Source organism: Camponotus floridanus, unplaced genomic scaffold (genome assembly GCF_003227725.1).
Source record: "Camponotus floridanus strain SB8 unplaced genomic scaffold, Cflo_v7.5 scaffold297, whole genome shotgun sequence".
Taxonomy (NCBI): Eukaryota; Metazoa; Arthropoda; class Insecta; order Hymenoptera; family Formicidae; genus Camponotus; species Camponotus floridanus.
The window spans coordinates 71066-89843 of NW_020229433.1; the positions used below are offsets into that span (position 1 = coordinate 71066).

General features: G+C 29.2%; 1 protein-coding gene across 3 annotated transcripts; it reads right to left on the minus strand.

Moving 5' to 3' along the window:
* On the minus strand, window positions 1-5635 carry LOC112638374 (acyl-CoA Delta(11) desaturase-like). 3 transcript variants are annotated; one of them, XM_025409956.1, is made up of 6 exons: window positions 5477-5635; window positions 2080-2367; window positions 1249-1358; window positions 975-1180; window positions 494-679; window positions 1-386 (listed from the first exon to the last, which is right to left on the minus strand). In XM_025409956.1, exons 2-6 carry the CDS (start codon window positions 2327-2329, stop codon window positions 113-115), a joined length of 1026 nt encoding a protein of 341 aa, XP_025265741.1. In that variant the 5' UTR covers window positions 2330-2367; window positions 5477-5635; the 3' UTR covers window positions 1-112. The 3 variants fall into 3 exon arrangements, with proteins under 3 accessions (XP_025265741.1, XP_025265739.1, XP_025265740.1); XM_025409954.1 differs by having other exon boundaries at window positions 1249-1379; XM_025409955.1 differs by having other exon boundaries at window positions 1249-1379; window positions 2080-2380.
* Between the last annotated feature and the right edge of the window lie 13143 nt (window positions 5636-18778).

Below are 18778 nucleotides of genomic sequence, written 5' to 3' on the forward strand. Positions count from 1 at the left end.
ATCTGACGAATCCGTTGAGGATAAATGTTTACATTTTAATTGAGTTGTTAATTGAGTTTATTTTAATTGAATGGTCTGTTGCTGAATTCCGAAAAAAAAATATTTATCTTTGTTAACCAATTTTACGGCTTTTATGTAATACACTTTGTCGTAGAGAATGATCATTTCTCATTACGACATTCCTTATGAGCTCTTCGGACGGTTGCTTAAGATCGTATGCCCAACCAATTTTTGCGCAGAAATCAATAAACATCGTAGTAAAATTTAAACTGTAATTGCCTAATTCGGCCGTCTTATAATCCCATGGAAACACGTGATGATAATTGTGCCAGCCTTCACCGAACGCTACAAAGGCAACGTATTTGTTTTCCGACGGATTTATGGACCTGTTTTTAAAATGCATACGATAAAATTACTTGTGCAATAAAGAGACACTGAAGCTTCTTTCAGTCAAGTTTATATAAACGCATTTGTGTAATTTCTATCTGCTTACATATCATATGGCTTTGAACCCCAAAGGTGAGCCACGCTGTTGACACTCCATATACAATTTAAACCGTAAACATAATGTATAATCTGTGCCATAAAAGCTCTGGACCAAGTTTCATTCCATCCGTAAACAGGCACCATTATATTAGGTACTAGAAAGGCAAAGATGAAGCTTAATATCGAGAAATATCTGCAAAGAAACATAAATTAATTAGTACACATATACAATTTCTCGTTATATGAAATCGTATGTTAAATGATCTTGTAAAAAAACTCCTGAAAAGAAAGAAGATTAACACGAAAGTGTAAAATTTAGAAAAAGGAATTGCTAAAATATTGTATTTAAAATAATAAATGCATTTTCAAAATGAATTATATGTATAAATATAAATAAATTTCACACACATCTTATATTCTTTTTCGTTTCTTAGATAATTATTTTAACATAATATAACATAATTAATATTTTTAAGACATGGACTTACTTGTAACCAAACATGACGACAGGATCTGCCAATATATCTCTCATATCGATTTGACGACCCTTTCGAATCACATCTGGATGTTTCTTCAACATCAACCAGCCAACGTGAGAGAAGAAAAATCCTCTATTACTATTATGCGGATCCGCATCCGTATCCGTGTATTTATGATGCACTCTATGATCTCGAACCCAGTCAAAAAGATTATTCTATAAAAAATTATTACAAAGAAAATTTTTCCCCTCTAGCTCAAAAAATCAATTCAAAACTTGTTTACCTGGCCGGCCGAAACATAGCAAATCAAAAGTATAATTCTAAGCGGCCATTTTGCTTTGTAAGCTCGATGAGTCCAAAGACGATGAGCACCGGCAGTAATGCCTATCCCTCCTATCACAATTAGAATGAGCACTTGAGGCAAAAAGAATCAAATTAATTAATATATTTATAAAATTATACATAATTAATAATATAATTATACGTATTTTGTACGGATGTCATGTACTGATTGATCTACAATAAGTCCATTATAAAACGCTACTATAAATTATAACGATTTTAATTAAATTTAAGATATTAAATTTTTACAAAAAATTATATAAAGATTAAAATCTATCTTTGATTATACAATCAAATTTAACATTTTTAACTTGGATATCTTCAAAATGGAATCAAATATGTATGTTTGTTCACAATGTGTTTGTGGTAATTGATATAAGTGACTGACGCAATGTCTGTAATGAAATCAAAGTTATACAATAGAAATGAAAGCTCTGGCTTGTCTGCTGTCAAATTTTTATCATGCTTCTCTTTTATCACGTACGTCTAATCGATTTGCTTTCAGTCAGTTAATGTCGACTTACTTTCAATCAGTTAATGTCGATTTCTGTAGTTAATAACTACGGCTTTCTTAGTAAACATGCGATACACATTCAATGAAATTATTATATATGTGAAAAGTTTACATATATTTGTAAAAGAGTATTTAAAAAAATAATCAGTCTTATATATATTGAAAAAAGGATAAATTTCATCTTTTTATTTAAATATTTTTTCCTATAAGTTAAAAATTCGAATTAATAGAAGTTGTAATCTTCCAAAGAATACTCACTCCAAATGTTTGTCCTGAAATCTTTGCACCATTCAAAAGTGAAACAAGCATACAACATGCTGATATGAAGGAAAATAATAAATATGGCATTAAACCACTTCACTTCAGTCTTGAATTTAAACAATCCTTCAGATTTTATACATGTTTCGTCTCGGTTTTGCATATCATCCGTGATGATTGAAGATTCCTCTTTTTCTTCGCAAAAATTTTTCTCCGCTTGCATTTCAGGATTCGAGGTATTGGGTGCCATCTCGTTTATGAAAATCACTGACTCGGTAATTCAAAATCCTAAAAAAATTACCTTTTCAAAAAAAGATAAAAAAAAGAAGTCGAGTCATCTCAGTAGTAAAACATTATTATATAGAACTACTTTACAAAAAATTATTTTAATAAAAAATTGCTGTATTAAAAAATTGTGTAAAATAGTTGTCATAACTATCTATAAAAATTAATGATATATTTAAATACAAAATTACGTCGAGAATAAAAGAGTGCGATTTTATTTTATGTTTATCAACAGTGTGTGTGTGTGTGTGTGTGTGTGTGTGTGCGCGTGTGTGTGTGTGTCTCTCTCTCTCTGTGTCTGTGTGTGTGTGTTTGTGTGTGTGTGTTAGATATGATTGACTGCTGATAAATAATTAGATGAAGAAAAATTATGTTTATATTTTCGTCGAAAGTTATTACATCTTTGTCGTAAAAGTCAGAATCCCGATTTCTTCAACGATAAACAGTTGATTCACGTAGCTCGTAATTTAAAAAATTTTAATTATTAAAAAACTCGACGCTGCCAAATTTATTTATATATTATTCAGCAGGAATAAATTTCGTGTACCAATTTTTTTTATGTGAGGGATTACTGCCCAGGTAGCAAGCACACGTCATTTTGACGTTCCAAACTAGTCATTTTTGGTCATATGTCGTCAAAATGACTGATTATTGTTACATAACTTTATATTGACGTCTTGCAATAACATTATTTTGACGTCATTTTTCAGTCATGAAGTGACGATTATTTTATTATGAATGTCATTAGTTAGTACATCGATCCCATAAAAAAAATCTTTTAAAATTTTTTATATGACATGACTTATTTCGCGATCAAACTTTATATATATATATATATATATATATATATATATATATATATATACATATATATATAAGCGTGTGTCAAAAGTTCCGGGACGGCTGGATAATTTGAAAAATACGCATCACAGAGGAAAATGACTTAGACAAAAGTTGTAGGATTTTTCCCGGGCAATCCGACGATGACCTTAGATTTGACCTTGGATAGTCATTTGAAGGTCACATAAAGATTACGTTCAATTTCTTAAATGGAACCCCCTATTTTTCATTGCATATTCTTGTAGCTTATCTCGAGAGCTTTCCAAAACACTATAATTAAGTACCTTTTTATTAAGTACTTTTTGAGTTATAAGGCTTGAAATAATTTCTTAATTTTACATAAACCATAAAATATCTAGTAAACCATTCATTTTTCGATTATCTTACCTTCATACTTTTATGTACAAAATAATGAGAGGAATCAATTGGTGTAAAGAAAACATACAGTTGTTTTTAAGAAAAAATATGGAATTGTTAATTGCAAATTAACCACAAGCCGATTAGCTTGTCTAACGGTAGTGGGTCTACGGACAATATTATAATGAATTTACACGAGGCTTTACGAAAATCCAAATATTCGACCATCACGACAAAATCTAACGTTCACAAAAGGTCGAAACTCGAATTGCGCGGACTTAGTATAAAAAAATACAATATAACAAGTTTATTCAATAAAAAAAAGAAAATAAAATAGAAGAACAATTTAACAAGAATTTCTATCATCTAATCCTATTTGTTTCGAATGATTAATAGTTATTATTTCTTAGATTTATTCGAAAATACAATAAATATATGTATAAATTAAAGTTGTGATTCTTATAATTATAATACATAACACAATTATATTATCATTAGCATCGCACAGATTTAGTTTAGCATAAATAAAATTATATTTATTATATTGATTTGGTTATATTAAGTTACTAATGTTTAAACATTACTTTTTAAAGAAAATAAATTTGAATAAATCAACAAATTTATAATAAAATAAATGTTGTTTTATTTATATTTATTACATAGGGACCTGCTAAAGTTGATTAAATTTTAAGTTAAAAGTTTGATATTTTGTATAGCAAGAATAACAAGAAAAATTATAATACCTCAACAATAAGACATTCAACAACAAGAATGATTTAATATAACTTTATGCACTATATTTATATATTAAGACATTTCTGTGTATTTTATATACACAATTAAATTTTTTTTTCTTATTGAATAAATAAATAGCGAATAGAGAAAAAGAGAAAGAGAGAAAGAAAGAGAGAGAGAGGGAGAGAGAAGTTTCAATTTTAATTTCAATCTATTTTTAGCTTAATGGACTTATATCAATAAAATTTTTTTTGTGCAATAAATATTATGTGCATCACAAAAATATGCATGCAATTTAAGCGTCACATTCTCTATTAAAATTAGTACGTAGCGTAACGATAGTTTACAAGAAAACAAAAATATCATAAAGTTAGCGAATTATTCGAATAGATAAATTAATACACGCATGTATAGTCGAATAGATAAATTAATGCACGCATGTATAGTCTCATTAATAAACGAACAAACATTAACATGATTAAAATACACCATTATTCATACACATTCATGTATTAATGTTTAAAATAAATTAATTAAATTAAAGCAAATAAAAATAATAAAACTAAAAAAAAATATGTGTATGTGTGTGTAAATGTGTGTGTGTGTGTAAAACGTGTCATGGAATAAAAATAAAAATTATTTGATATAACTATTCTTATTTAAACGAAAAGTTTATAAGAAGGTATAATATAGGACAATAAAAAATTATAGATAATATAGGACAATATAAAAATTAAACTTAGAAATATTTATAAGTAGAGATTTTGAAAATACTCTATCGTTTGATTTATGATGGTTAGATACTTCTTTTGTTCTTTTTCTACATTTCAAGATTTATTACCATATTATTGCAGTATTCAAATTATAAAGAAAACATCCTAATATGTTGTATACAAATAAAAATATGTCGAAAAGAAATAAAAAGTCTGATATTTATATTTTAATCTATCAATGGAAATTGAATGCAAGTGACAAAGTATGTTAAAATGCGTCAATTTTTCGATTAAAAATTTCAAAATCTGTCAGCAAGATTAACATCTTTTTTATCAGTATATTTGCACGTCGGCAAAAAATAATTCAAAAATTGATTTGAAACTAGTTTTGTTTTAAAATAACGATAAAAACATATCTTTGTTTTAAAATAACGATAAAAAATATAGCTGAGAATGACATTGGATACCTGTTGATGATATTTTAGACATTCGATTTAATTTCCTTCGATCGGGATTACGAGTAATCCTATGATGTTTTGTTCTATTCTATCTGCGTTTATATTATATTTTACGAATGGATCGCGCGTATTCCGTGCTCGTGAATGTACTGAGGTTTAGCGTAATCGGTGTTGAATATTATACTGCAGTTGCTACTAATAAATTATTCCAGCCGTATGACTATCTTATTTTTTCTAAAAATTGCGTCATTTAATACTAAATGAAGCAATTTGTAAAAGAAAAAAAATTTATAATATGCAAGATAACGATTACATAATGTATTAATTAACATTCATAAACTACAAGATATTAGATTTAATACGTATTATATTTATTATGTAATTGTAAATTAAAAACTTTAAAAAATAAGGATTATATAATATGTCTCTGATTTTATATATTCTACTCGTAGATTTGGGATAGACGAATAATATTTTATATATATTCTTGATGATAAATTGTTAATTGCGTTAGGCTACATTCTCTTTTTGAAAGAATCCAGCAAATATCGATTTTCTCCTACTCTCACTCTTTTTTTAATATAAGTTATGAGTTAATAGACCTGCATCGTTCTTAGATTTTCATGAAATAAAGCAAAAACATTATACAATATCGTATAGTTGATATAACTGAAATGTGGAATGTATGAATTTTTGTGATCTTAACAAACAAAATACTAATAATTTTTACGAAAAAAATTACTTAAAAAAATTAATACATTTTACGAAAAACTTTACTTACAAAAATGTTAACTACTTAAATATAATATTTAAATTTTTGAACTTTGAATTTTTTCATACTTTTTAAATATATTATAATATAAACAAAGTTTATATTATAATATAAAAAGTTTCATTAAAATAAATATAAAAATATAAAAATTTTAAATATTAACAGCTGAAATAGTCGTTTAGTGTCATAAATAAATAAGATAAAAAGGAAATAAATAACAGAAAAAGAATAAAAAAAGGAAGAGTAAAATTATATTATATTTTACTATTAAATCTCTCTATTTTCTTACTAAAAAACGGGGCAAATTCTATTTAATATTATCTTATTCCATTTTTTTATAGCAAATATATAAATAAATAAAAATAAATAAAATATTTTAATATCTCATAAAAAATTTTTTTTTGAATATATCAATATATTATTATTTATCAGAATATTTATCAAAGATATTTAAAGAATAATGAAAGAAAAGAAGTAAAATATCCAAAGCATACTTGTAAAGCAAAAACTTAATAAAATGCATATATCGACGTTGAAATAATTAGAATCTGAAATGCTTTTTAATTGTATAATTAATTTTAAAAGAATTTTGAAAATTTTGAAAATTTTCCAATCTCATTATACTAAGTTTTTGCATAAACAATAAAGCTATATATATACTTTTTTATAAATTACACTATATATATAATAATAATTCCATCATATGTCAAGAAGTTAATATAAAGTAAGTAGATACCACATAAAAAGATAGATACGAATATGTTTTTAAATAAAGACTTACCTCTTTTGAAGAGAATTCCACATATGATTCCACCAAGAAACTTTGAGCTAATAATCAGCATTCTCTTGGAAAATAGCTATCCTATGTTTTACATTTTCAATATAATATGGGAACGTCTGTGAGGTTATTATTAGCCAAAAATCAAACAAAATTAAAAAGTGCCTAATAAGAACTATCCTTTAACTAAAAAACATAACATTGCGAGAACTTCGCGCGAGCCATTGATTTCCTTCTGCTATATGATATAATTCGAAAAAAATGTATATACAGGGTCTACCAAAAGTGTGGAAACCCCTAAATATCTCGGAAAATATACGTTTTACAGAAAAGTGTTTCCAACAAAAGTTGTAGGGTTTAGGAAGATCTATATACTGATTCTATCAGTTTGACCTTGGATGGCGTCGTCAAGGTCAGGTCAAGGTCACATTGACTTTTTTAAATGACACCCCCTACATTTGATTGCATATTCTTATAGCTTAATTCAAGAGCTTTCCAAAACACTATAATAATGTTCATTTTTATTAAGTACTTTGCGAGTTATGAGGGTTGAATGATAGAGTAGCGCCGGTATTAACATTATCCAAGGTGTACTACATGGAGGTTACTCGCTCGGATTTGCATCTGTTGTGTGTGTGATCCAGCTAACTAAGGCAAGATCGATTCCTCAACATATCCTCATATTTCGCTGAAGTCAAATTGCCAAAAAATTGCTCCATAAAACGTGTATGAAACGTCTCGTTAGTTCCTTCATTTACCGCTATGTGACGCACTACATGCAGTCTAACTCGCATTTAAAATTCAACTAAGAATGTATAAAGCTATCAAAGAACGAGCACCTTCTAACTTCAGCTTTGAGCAAGCAGAAATTAATTGTTATCGTCCAAATACAACGTACGATTAATTAAAATTAAACGTTTTAAAAATGGTTGGCGACTTGTCGGAACGTGAAAGAATCACTATCCTCATGATGCGTGGATGGGGTGATAACGAAAGATCGTTCTCTGATGTCGTTCGATTATTTAATGACACGTATCCGAACCGTCGAATTAATAAGTCCACTGTGTTAAAAACAATAGAACGTTTTAGACAAACTGGTAGCGTAAGAAATCGCTCTAAGTCAGGAAGACCATTGTCTGCAACCAACGAAGAAAAACAACTTGATGTTCTGCAGACATTTATTGAAGATCCCAATTCTAGTGTTCAGAGAGTCGCTCAAACTCACGATATTGCTCCCATGTCGGTTTGGAGAATTTTAAAGAAGAACAAGTTCCATCCATATAAATTGCAATACGTTCAAGAATTGCAAAACGGAGATGAGGAGCGTCGTATACATTTCTGTGAAAGAATGATGGCACTAATAGATGTCCGGCCCATCTTCCCTTATCAAATTGTTTTCACAGACGAGGCAACTTTTACCTTAACGGGAGAAGTTAATAATCAAAATTTTCGTTTCTGGTCAGATGAGAATCCGAATTGGGTGCGGGAAACTCACACACAACATCCACAAAAAATAAATGTATGGTGCGGAATAATAGATGGCTATTTAATAGGGCCGTTTTTTTTTGAAGAATATTTGAACGCTCAAAGGTATGAGAGATTACTTGTTGATCAAATAATTCCAGCCATACAGAATACTTTTCCAAATAATTTCCAAGAAATATGGTTTCAGCATGATGGAGCTCCTGCTCATTTTGGTGCAGGACCACGTCGTATTTTAAATGAGACTTTTCCGCTACGGTGGATAGGAAGAAGGAACGGAAATGAGGGAGGAGAGGATTGGCCACCTCGGTCACCAGATCTAACTCCTCTTGATTATTATCTATGGGGATATCTGAAGAGTAAGGTTTACAGAACAAAACCTAAAACCATTCACGAATTGATACAGCGAATAAGGGATGAAATGGCTTTGATACCTTTTGAAACGAATCGTAAAGTCATTTCTACATTCTACCAAAGATTAGCATATTGTCAGGAAGTAAATGGCAGCCACTTTCAGCATTTACTTTAACACATTGAAACACATTTGCAATCGTTTGGTGCAACCTAACCTGATCTCTGTATACACGCACCGCACGCACGCACACGCACACATTTCGAACAATTATTATGATAAATGAGCATCCACAAATTTATTTACTGTTTACTATGTCGATTGCTTTCCAGGTCTTTAAATGCTCGATTGTAATTTGGTTGGGTCTTTGCTTTTGCTGACTGGATCCACGACCGATCTTGCCTTAGTTAGCTGGATCACACACACAACAGATGCAAATCCGAGCGAGTAACCTCCATGTAGTACACCTTGGATAATGTTAATACCGGCGCTACTCTATCATTCAACCCTCATAACTCGCAAAGTACTTAATAAAAATGAACATTATTATAGTGTTTTGGAAAGCTCTTGAATTAAGCTATAAGAATATGCAATCAAATGTAGGGGGTGTCATTTAAAAAAGTCAATGTGACCTTGACCTGACCTTGACGACGCCATCCAAGGTCAAACTGATAGAATCAGTATATAGATCTTCTTAAACCTTACAACTTTTGTTGAAAACACTTTTCTGTAAAACGTATATTTTCCGAGATATTTAGGGGTTTCCACACTTTTGGTAGACCCTGTATATATATATATATATATATATGTGTATATATATATATATATATATATATATATATACACATATATATACAGGGTGCTTCCACAACATACAGATCGGTAAGTCGGGTTGCCTATCTGACGATCGGTCTTCTTTTACCGACCTCGCATAATTGAAAAATAATAAAATCAGAGGATCGATCATGTAATTTTTTTTCATGAAAAGTGAAAAAATTCCTTGATTGATACATTGAATGCAAATCCGTAGGGAATGAGGAAAGTAAAATCAGCTTTTAACATTGATATAGTGTAATTATTAATATTTAATAACATAAATAACATTATATAAAGAAGATCTTAAAAATAAAATTCGAAAGGCGTGTGCGGAAATCACTCCTCCGATAATTCGGAGAGTAAGGAAAAATTTTATGCGGAGGATTGCTTTATGTTTAGAAGAGAATGGCGGTTACATTGAGCATATATTGTAAACATTAAAAAATAGTTTTTTGTTTAAATTTATTATATTTTATCTGTGTTATTATATTTCAATTGTGTCATTTTATGTTATTAATGTTATTTAAGTTATTTATGTTATTAAATATAATGTTATTTATGTTATTAAATATTACAATTACACTATATCAATGTTAAAAGCTGATTTCACTTTCCTCATTCCCTACGGATTTGCATTCAAGGTATCAATCAAGGAATTTTTTCACTTTTCACGAAAAAAAGTTACATGATCGATCCTCTGATTTTATTATTTTTCAATTATGCGAGGTCGGTAAAAGAAGACCTATCGTCAGATAGACAACCCGACTTACCGATCTGTATGTTGCGGAAGCACCCTGTACATATAAAATATATATACATATAAAAATGTAATTTGCAATTAACAATTCCATATTTTTTCTTAAAAACAACTGTATGTTTTCTTTACACCAATTGATTTCTCTCATTATTTTGTATATAAAAGTATTAAGGCAAGATAATCGAAAAATGAATGGTTTACTAGATATTTTATGGTTTATGTAAAATTAAGAAATTATTTCAAGCCTTATAACTCAAAAAGTACTTAATGAAAAGGTACTTAATTATAGTGTTTTGGAAAGCTCTCGAGATAAGCTACGAGAATATGCAATGAAAAATAGGGGGTTCCATTTAAGAAATTGAAGGTAACCTTTATGTGACCTTCAAATGACTATCCAAGGTCAAATTTTTGCCACTCATCTTCTGTCCCACTCGAAGTCAAGCAACTTTTATTTGAAACATTTTGTTGTACATTCAAATATAAAAAAAGTTATTGGGGTGGATAAATAAAAATGGCTCATCCTGTATAAAAAATTTTAAATATTAAAAAATTGTATCTCCAATAAATTAATAATTAATATTCATTTTTGTAATAAAATATGGATTACTTTAAAAAGACGAATCCTAAAGTCTGCTTAACTTCGTCTTGATAATTCGGAATTATTATTTAATCCACTTTTCTCTCAAAGGAAAGAAAAGTCCTCTCAAAAATATTCTTCGAATTACTCCAATAATTTTTCAAGTACGCAGTGACATTTTCAGCAATGTATTGCACGAATTTCACATACGGTACTATTTGCATTCTGCACCACTGACTGTCTCAGAAAAGCTAATCTGATGTAAATTAGATACTACGAATGCTACATTATCTATGGACATTGAAGGAGTCTCGTGAAAGTATGTCAACACATATCATTGAATAAAAGTTTAGACTCTCTTATCGGCATATTCGACAAAACATTGTATTGTTTATTATGTATTACAGAAATATTATATGAGACTCTAAATTCTGGCTCGCCCTAAAATGAAAATATTCTCCGGATTTTCCTCAGTTGAAATCCTGTTGCAACGAACCATCTGCAATTAACATATGTTAACAGAGGTAAGAGCTGAAAAGTGTACGACAGGATTTGTTGTTAATATTCTTCTCTTTTACCCTTCATCGCTTTTTTCGTTTGTATACGACGTTTCAAAAAAATCTCTTAAGCTATTAATTGAAGTATGAAATTTCACATGTAGATTGTAAAGTGGTCCAGGTAATATAACATCATCGAATTTCAAAGAGGCAGTTTCTCCTTTAACATATAACTTCGGTACGTAGAATTCTCTGTGGTCAGTCCGCCTTAAATTCGCTTCCATTATATTTATAAAATTTGATGCAGTAAGATTTATGTTTTGCATTGCATATGTATAAATGTTAATATTGACTTCACCGGATAAAATATCCATTATGACTTTATAATTTATATCATAATGCAAAGGTACGGAATCTGACAAAGGATACTTAAATCCGTCGGGTGGCATAATATTCAAGTTTCCGTCAATAGGAAAAGCCATAGCGAAAATGCATATTAAAGCATCACTTAATAATAGTTTTAGGAATGTCATGTTAAATTCTTTATAGATATCTGTAAAAGCATCTCTTTATTAAAAGGGAACAATACAAACAAGACTAATCTGTCGAATTTTACATAAGAAAGGAGAAAATAAACAAAATATATATTTATTTTTAGTAAACAAATATGATTAATTGGAAACAAGATTAAAAATAAAATTGATGGAAAAATACAAAATAAATATTTTTTATTAAAAGATATTTTTTATTTGAAAAAATAGTTTAACTTCATATCTATAAATATCTATAAATATTATTTATATTTTTAAGATATAAGGATATAAATATAATTTTTAATTTTTTTTAACAATATATTGTAGTATTATATATGTATAAAGTAAGTTAGAGCGTCCTCTCAGATAGATCTTTTTCAAATCTTTTTGAAAATATGTTAAACTTAAAATGTGAAAGCATTAAAATATTTAAGAAATAATGGATTTATATACAAGTTTTATATACAAGTTTAGCTTTATTCGTGATAATTCGATGTCTACTGGCATGTTATATTCTAAATCTATTTGTCCTTTCTGATCTTAAGAGAGATAAAAAACGAATGAAAACAACAAATCGAACAGTCGTTGCGAAATTAAATTTATTTGTATTTCTTTCTATTTGTATTTCAAAGAAGGGATGAATAATATTAAACATTTTTTACACATTTTATAATAACTAATGTGAAATTAAACATAATAATTTTTTAACATTAAGATTTTGTTTTGATTTAAAATATTTTATAGTAAAAATAATCAATCAAGATGCTGTTATAATACATATCTGAGAATGTCTTAATATTAGTTATATGCAAAGGATAATGAAAATAGTATATTTATAATATAAGGTGTGTATTAATGCCCATTTAAAAACAGAAGAAAAATGTCTTTTAGAATATAAAAGCGCTGCCTATGTGTTTTCTTTACATTATGCATGCATTCAAAGAGAGATATAAAAATATTTTTATCTAATAACTTACCTTATTTAATAAACTAGCTACGAATTCATTAGCGTCAAAAGCACCTGAGTACAGTCGTAATATTTTCGCTTCGAGAAATCATCGATAAATGACGGCATTCTCGGCGTACGAACAGTAATACGTAGGAGAATAGAGTGTCATGTAAATATTTCTTTTCTTAAGGTTATAACACGCAAGTATCTTATCCATCGATAGAACTCAATACGTACTGCAGACATTTTTGCATTGTCTTCATATTTACACAATTTTCTTGAATATAAAATTAATCAAGATATTGTATTTTCTAAATAAGAAGAAATATTCTATATTTATAACAAAAAATATATGCAGGGTTTCGAAGAAAAGGGTAGATAAAAAAATGAAGTCGAGTCATCTCAGTAGTAAAACATTATTGTATAGAACTACTTTTACAAAAAATTATTTTAATAAAAAATTGCTGTATTAAAAAAAATTGTGTAAAATAGTTGTCATAACTATCTACAAAAATTAATGATATATTTAAATAGAAAATTATGTCGAGAATAAAATAGTGCGATTTCATTTTATGTTTATCAACAGTGTGTGTGTGTGTGTGTGTGTGTGTGTGTGCGCGCGCGCGCGTGCGCGTGCGCGTGCGCGTGTGCGTGTGTGTGTGTGTGTGTGTGTGTGTGTGTGTGTTAGATGTGATTGACTGCTGATAAATAATTAGATGAAGAAAAATTATGTTTATATTTTTGTCGAAAGTTATTACGTCTTAGCCGTAAAAGTCAGAATCCCGATTTCTTCAACGATGAACAGTTGATTCATGTAGTTCGTAATTTAAAAAATTTTAATTATTAAAAAACTCCACGCTGCCAAATTTATTTGTATATTATTCAGAAGCGTCGAGTTTTTTAATAATTAAAATTTTTTAAATTACGAACTACATGAATCAACTGTTCATCGTTGAAGAAATCGGGATTCTGACTTTTACGGCAAAGACGTAATAACTTTCGACAAAAATATAAACATAATTTTTCTTCATCTAATTATTTATTAGCAGTCAATCACATCTAACACACACACACACACACACACACACACACACACACACACACACACACACACACACACACACTGTTGATAAACATAAAACGAAATCGCACTATTTTATTCTCGACATAATTTTCTATTTAAATATGTCATTAATTTTTGTAGATAGTTATGATAACTATTTTACACAATTTTTTTAATACAGCAATTTTTTATTAAAATAATTTTTTGTAAAATAGTTCTATACAATAATGTTTTACTATTGAGATGACTCGACTTCTTTTTTTTATCTTTTTTTGAAAAGGTAATTTTTTTAGGATATCATTAATTTTTGTAGACAATTAAGAAATAACTATTTTGCACATTAACTTTGTTTAATGTAACATTTTTGTAGTTTAAATAACACTATGTCTTGCGCATAAAACAGTTTTTTACAATAACATAAAATTTTTTACAATTTAATACTTACACATGATTAACTTTTTTATACTTTTTAAAAAAGTAATTTTTGAGAATATGTTAAATATCCAAATAAATAAGCAAAGAATCTGCCACCTGCCCCGTCATTTCATTAAAATATGACGATCTTCTCTACTTAATATACTTTTTGCAAACTTCGTAAAGTTAAAATATTAACAAAGCTACATTCTTCAATTATTATAATTCCAGGTGAAGTTCACTTTAATAAAATTTTAATTTTAAGTTTAGTTACAAACCTTCGACATTTTCAATGAAGAAAAATCGTCTCTAAATAACTTTAGAAATCTGTTATTAATGTTACTAGATAGTGTGATAGTGCAGGAGACTGCATATAGGATGAGTTTTTCGTGTACCAATTTTTTTATGTGAGGGATTACTGCCCAGGTAGTAAGCACACGTCATTTTGACGTTCCAAACTAGTCATTTTTGGTCATATGTTGTCAAAATGACTGATTATTGTTACGTGACTTTATATTGACGTCTTGCTATAACATTATTTTGACGTCATTTTTCAGTCATGAAGTGACGATTATTTTATTATGAATGTCATTAGTTAGTACATCGATCCCATAAAAAAAATCTTTTAAAATTTTTTATATGACATGACTTATTTCGCGATCAGACTTTTTATATATATATATATATATATATATATATATATATATATATATACATATATATATACAGCGTGTGTCAAAAGTTCCGGGACGGCTGGATAATTTGAAAAATACGCATCACAGAGGAAAATGACTTAGACAAAAGTTGTAGGATTTTTCCCGGGCAATCTGACGGTGACCTTAGATTTGACCTTGAATAGTCATTTGGAGGTCACATAAAGATTACTTTCAATTTCTTAAATAGAACCCCCTATTTTTCATTGCATATTCTTGTAGCTTATCTCGAGAGCTTTCCAAAACACTATAATTAAGTACCTTTTTATTAAGTACTTTTTGAGTTATAAGGCTTGAAATAATTTCTTAATTTTACATAAACCATAAAATATCTAGTAAACCATTCATTTTTCGATTATCTTACCTTCATACTTTTATGTACAAAATAATGAGAGGAATCAATTGGTGTAAAGAAAACATACAGTTGTTTTTAAGAAAAAATATGGAATTGTTAATTGCAAATTACATATTTTTTCTTAGAAACAACTATGTGTTTTCTTTACACCAATTGATTCCTCTCATTATTTTGTACATAAAAGTATGAAGGTAAGATAATCGAAAAATGAATGGTTTACTAGATATTTTATGGTTTATGTAAAATTAAGAAATTATTTCAAGCCTTATAACTCAAAAAATACTTAATAAAAAGGTACTTAATTATAGTGTTTTGGAAAGCTCTCGAGATAAGCTACAAGAATATGCAATGAAAAATAGGGGGTTCCATTTAAGATTTCAAACTTGCCCCCCCTCACCGCCCAGGGGGAGGGGTGGGGGGGCTGATTTTAACGTCATTGTACGTCCCCCTCGAAATGACGAAATTTTGATTCTAACCATTTTTTCGTAGTGTGCTTATTTTTCGAGTTATTTGGCTGCCTAAGTTAAAATGGGTCACCCTGTATATATATATATATATATATATATTTATATATTTATTTATTTATATTTATATTTGTTATATATTATATTTTTATATTTATTATATTATATTTATGAAATAGAGAGACGAATTGAAAAGTTTAATATTACTGGCAATAACGAAATGAATATTACTGAGATATTACTGAAATAGTCAAAATTATTAACTCATTCTTTCTATAAAATATTACTGATTTACAGCGCTGTACTTATATAATAATTACTGTAATCAGTCATTATTTACTGTTTTTCAGTGATAATACACTGATTCACTTTTAGAGAGTGCTTTATTCGACAACATTATTAAATATATTATTATGCTAAAAGAAAGACGTCAAAATGCGGTACATGTCATGATGTCAGGAATCTGTGACATTAGATCGTCACTTTTACGTCTTAAAAGTCGTCGTTCGGTCATTCACTGATTATTCTTGACGTCAATTCGTGACGTCAAGAATAATCAGTGAATGACCAATTTGAAACATCAAAATGACGTGTGCTTGCTACCTGGGTGATTGCAATTGCAATAAATTAATCGATACATAGATAGCAATTATTTGGATAAGTATTACATTCGATATGCATGGTCGATTCAAATAATTGACATCTATAGGTACTTTCCGATTCACACATGATGCGCATAAAGTGACAGAAAATGTATAATAATATGAGTAACATGAACTATACATTTTCTGTCACTTCATGCGCATCATGCGTGAATCGGAAAGTATATTATGTACCGATCAATTCATTCCAATTACAGTCGGTAATTTCTCGCATGATAAAAAAATTATACATCTCTCGTCGTCACGAGAACACAGCGTCTCTTTCGTCAAACGTGCGACCCGTACAAGAAAAATATGTAAAGAATGTAGCTAGCCACGACGGTGACGTTTCTTAATCAAAAAGTTTCACATTGAGACTTTGCATCGTTATATTTCTGCTTATAGAGCATATAGAACAAAAATAAAGACACTTTCCTTATATAAATCGAACCCAAGCAATTGATTGAACCTAATAAGAATTTGATCGATTCAGCGGTTATTGAGAACCGATAATATGCATTACTCGCAACTTAGCCATTCGCGTAAAGATACACGGTGTGTCTTGCGCCTGAGAGATGATGACTCGACTTCAAGACACTACCGTGTCTCTTGATACCGTTTTTCAATTGTCGGTAGTTAGCATCGTTGAGAAGGAAGAACAGATACTGCAGATTCAATCTGAATCTACTGTGTTTCGACATCAATCGCGTTCTGATGATTAAATAATCCGGCAATGCAACATTTCTATCTTCTCGTTGTCCATTGACACCTTCGGGATATAAATCGGGAAAACACATGACGTCCAAATATTTATAACGATTATCCACTGGAACATCTTCGATTTTCAACATTTGATAAAGTTTGAATGCAGATTCGTTGTCGATCGTTTTCGCGTGCATTGGATATATTGTATACTGATCATTAATATCCGAATCTTTGGTGATTTGTGTCAAGAAAGCCTTACGTTTCGAAACTGTTTGATTATTATTATCTTTATTGTACTGTACAGTGTCCTCAATCACCTCGTCTATTTCATCGTCTTCATCATTGACGATCTGATATTCTGTTTCTTGCAACTTATCATTTAATAAATCATCAGACGACGCTGGAAGGCGAATTTCCGAATAGTGGGGATTATTGTCTTTCAACCATTGTAAAGCCTTATACACTTTATTAATATCCACTAAATTTTCCCAAACAACTTTTGACTTTTTGGGTATACCTCGAACGAGAATGTGCAACTCGTGATTCAAATTTATAGGATCTTCCAGAGAACATACCTTATCTAATATTTCTTGTAAAGGCAGAGGCAAATGAAATGTTCTACCATGTACTTTGCGGATCATTTTTCTGTACGGCATATGTTTGTTCGAAACAGCGCCCATCATTTGCACTACTTGGAAGCTGCTCATTCTCTTGATTAACATTTTTTCGTAATCATTGAAATCTGACAAAACATCTGGTAATGGTTTTACGGCAAGATTATTCAAAACGCAAGTAGAAGACCACATACCTTTCCGAAATTTCTCCAAACAAAGCTTACAAATAAATCCAGTATTGCTATTGTGTTCTGTTACGGAAGCCATCAGATTTTTCCAAAATGGTCCCTCTACTTGTTTTCTAAGCTTCTTGAGTTCAGAAACGTCACTACTCATACATAATTTTTCGCAAGAGATACAAGGTAAACGTGGCGTATCCAACAATCGCTTTTTCATAACTTTAAACGCTTCGTAATTTTGCGAGAAAATCTTTTCTTCGATCAAACTAACATCAGTTAATTTTTTTTCATAAAATCTTATTTTATTTTTTATATCATTGGAAATTTCAAGCAATTGATTTATATTAAGAAATTTTAAAGCTGAAAACAAATGACGAAGCTTTTTATAATTGTTTATCAATTTATAGACATTTCTTCGAATATTCCTCACGAGAGGAAAATGAGGCGATAAAGTGCTTATCGTCGCAACGTATGACTTGCAAAGATTTAAATTTGCATTCCGGAGGATGTCCTAATCTGCTACTTGTATGTGAAACTGTACAATTTTTGAGCTGCGCCATGAATTTATCATTTATTATATTCTTCAAAGTACTTCTTTCAAACTGTTCTAAAAGTTGTACAAACTTTTCCACGGAAATATCACTTATGCG

What these genes read in the sequence shown, in the direction of transcription:
- LOC112638374 (XM_025409954.1), bottom strand. Translation starts at nt 2,329, where the DNA reads ATGGCACCCAATACCTCGAATCCTGAAATGCAAGCGGAGAAAAATTTT. An exon ending in GTCGTCATGTTTGGTTACAA is followed by an intron (nt 680 to 974) that starts GTAAGTCCATGT and finishes GTTTCTTTGCAG; the next exon opens with ATATTTCTCGATATTAAGCT. An exon ending in GGTTCAAAGCCATATGATAT is followed by an intron (nt 387 to 493) that starts GTAAGCAGATAG and finishes TTTTAAAAACAG; the next exon opens with GTCCATAAATCCGTCGGAAA.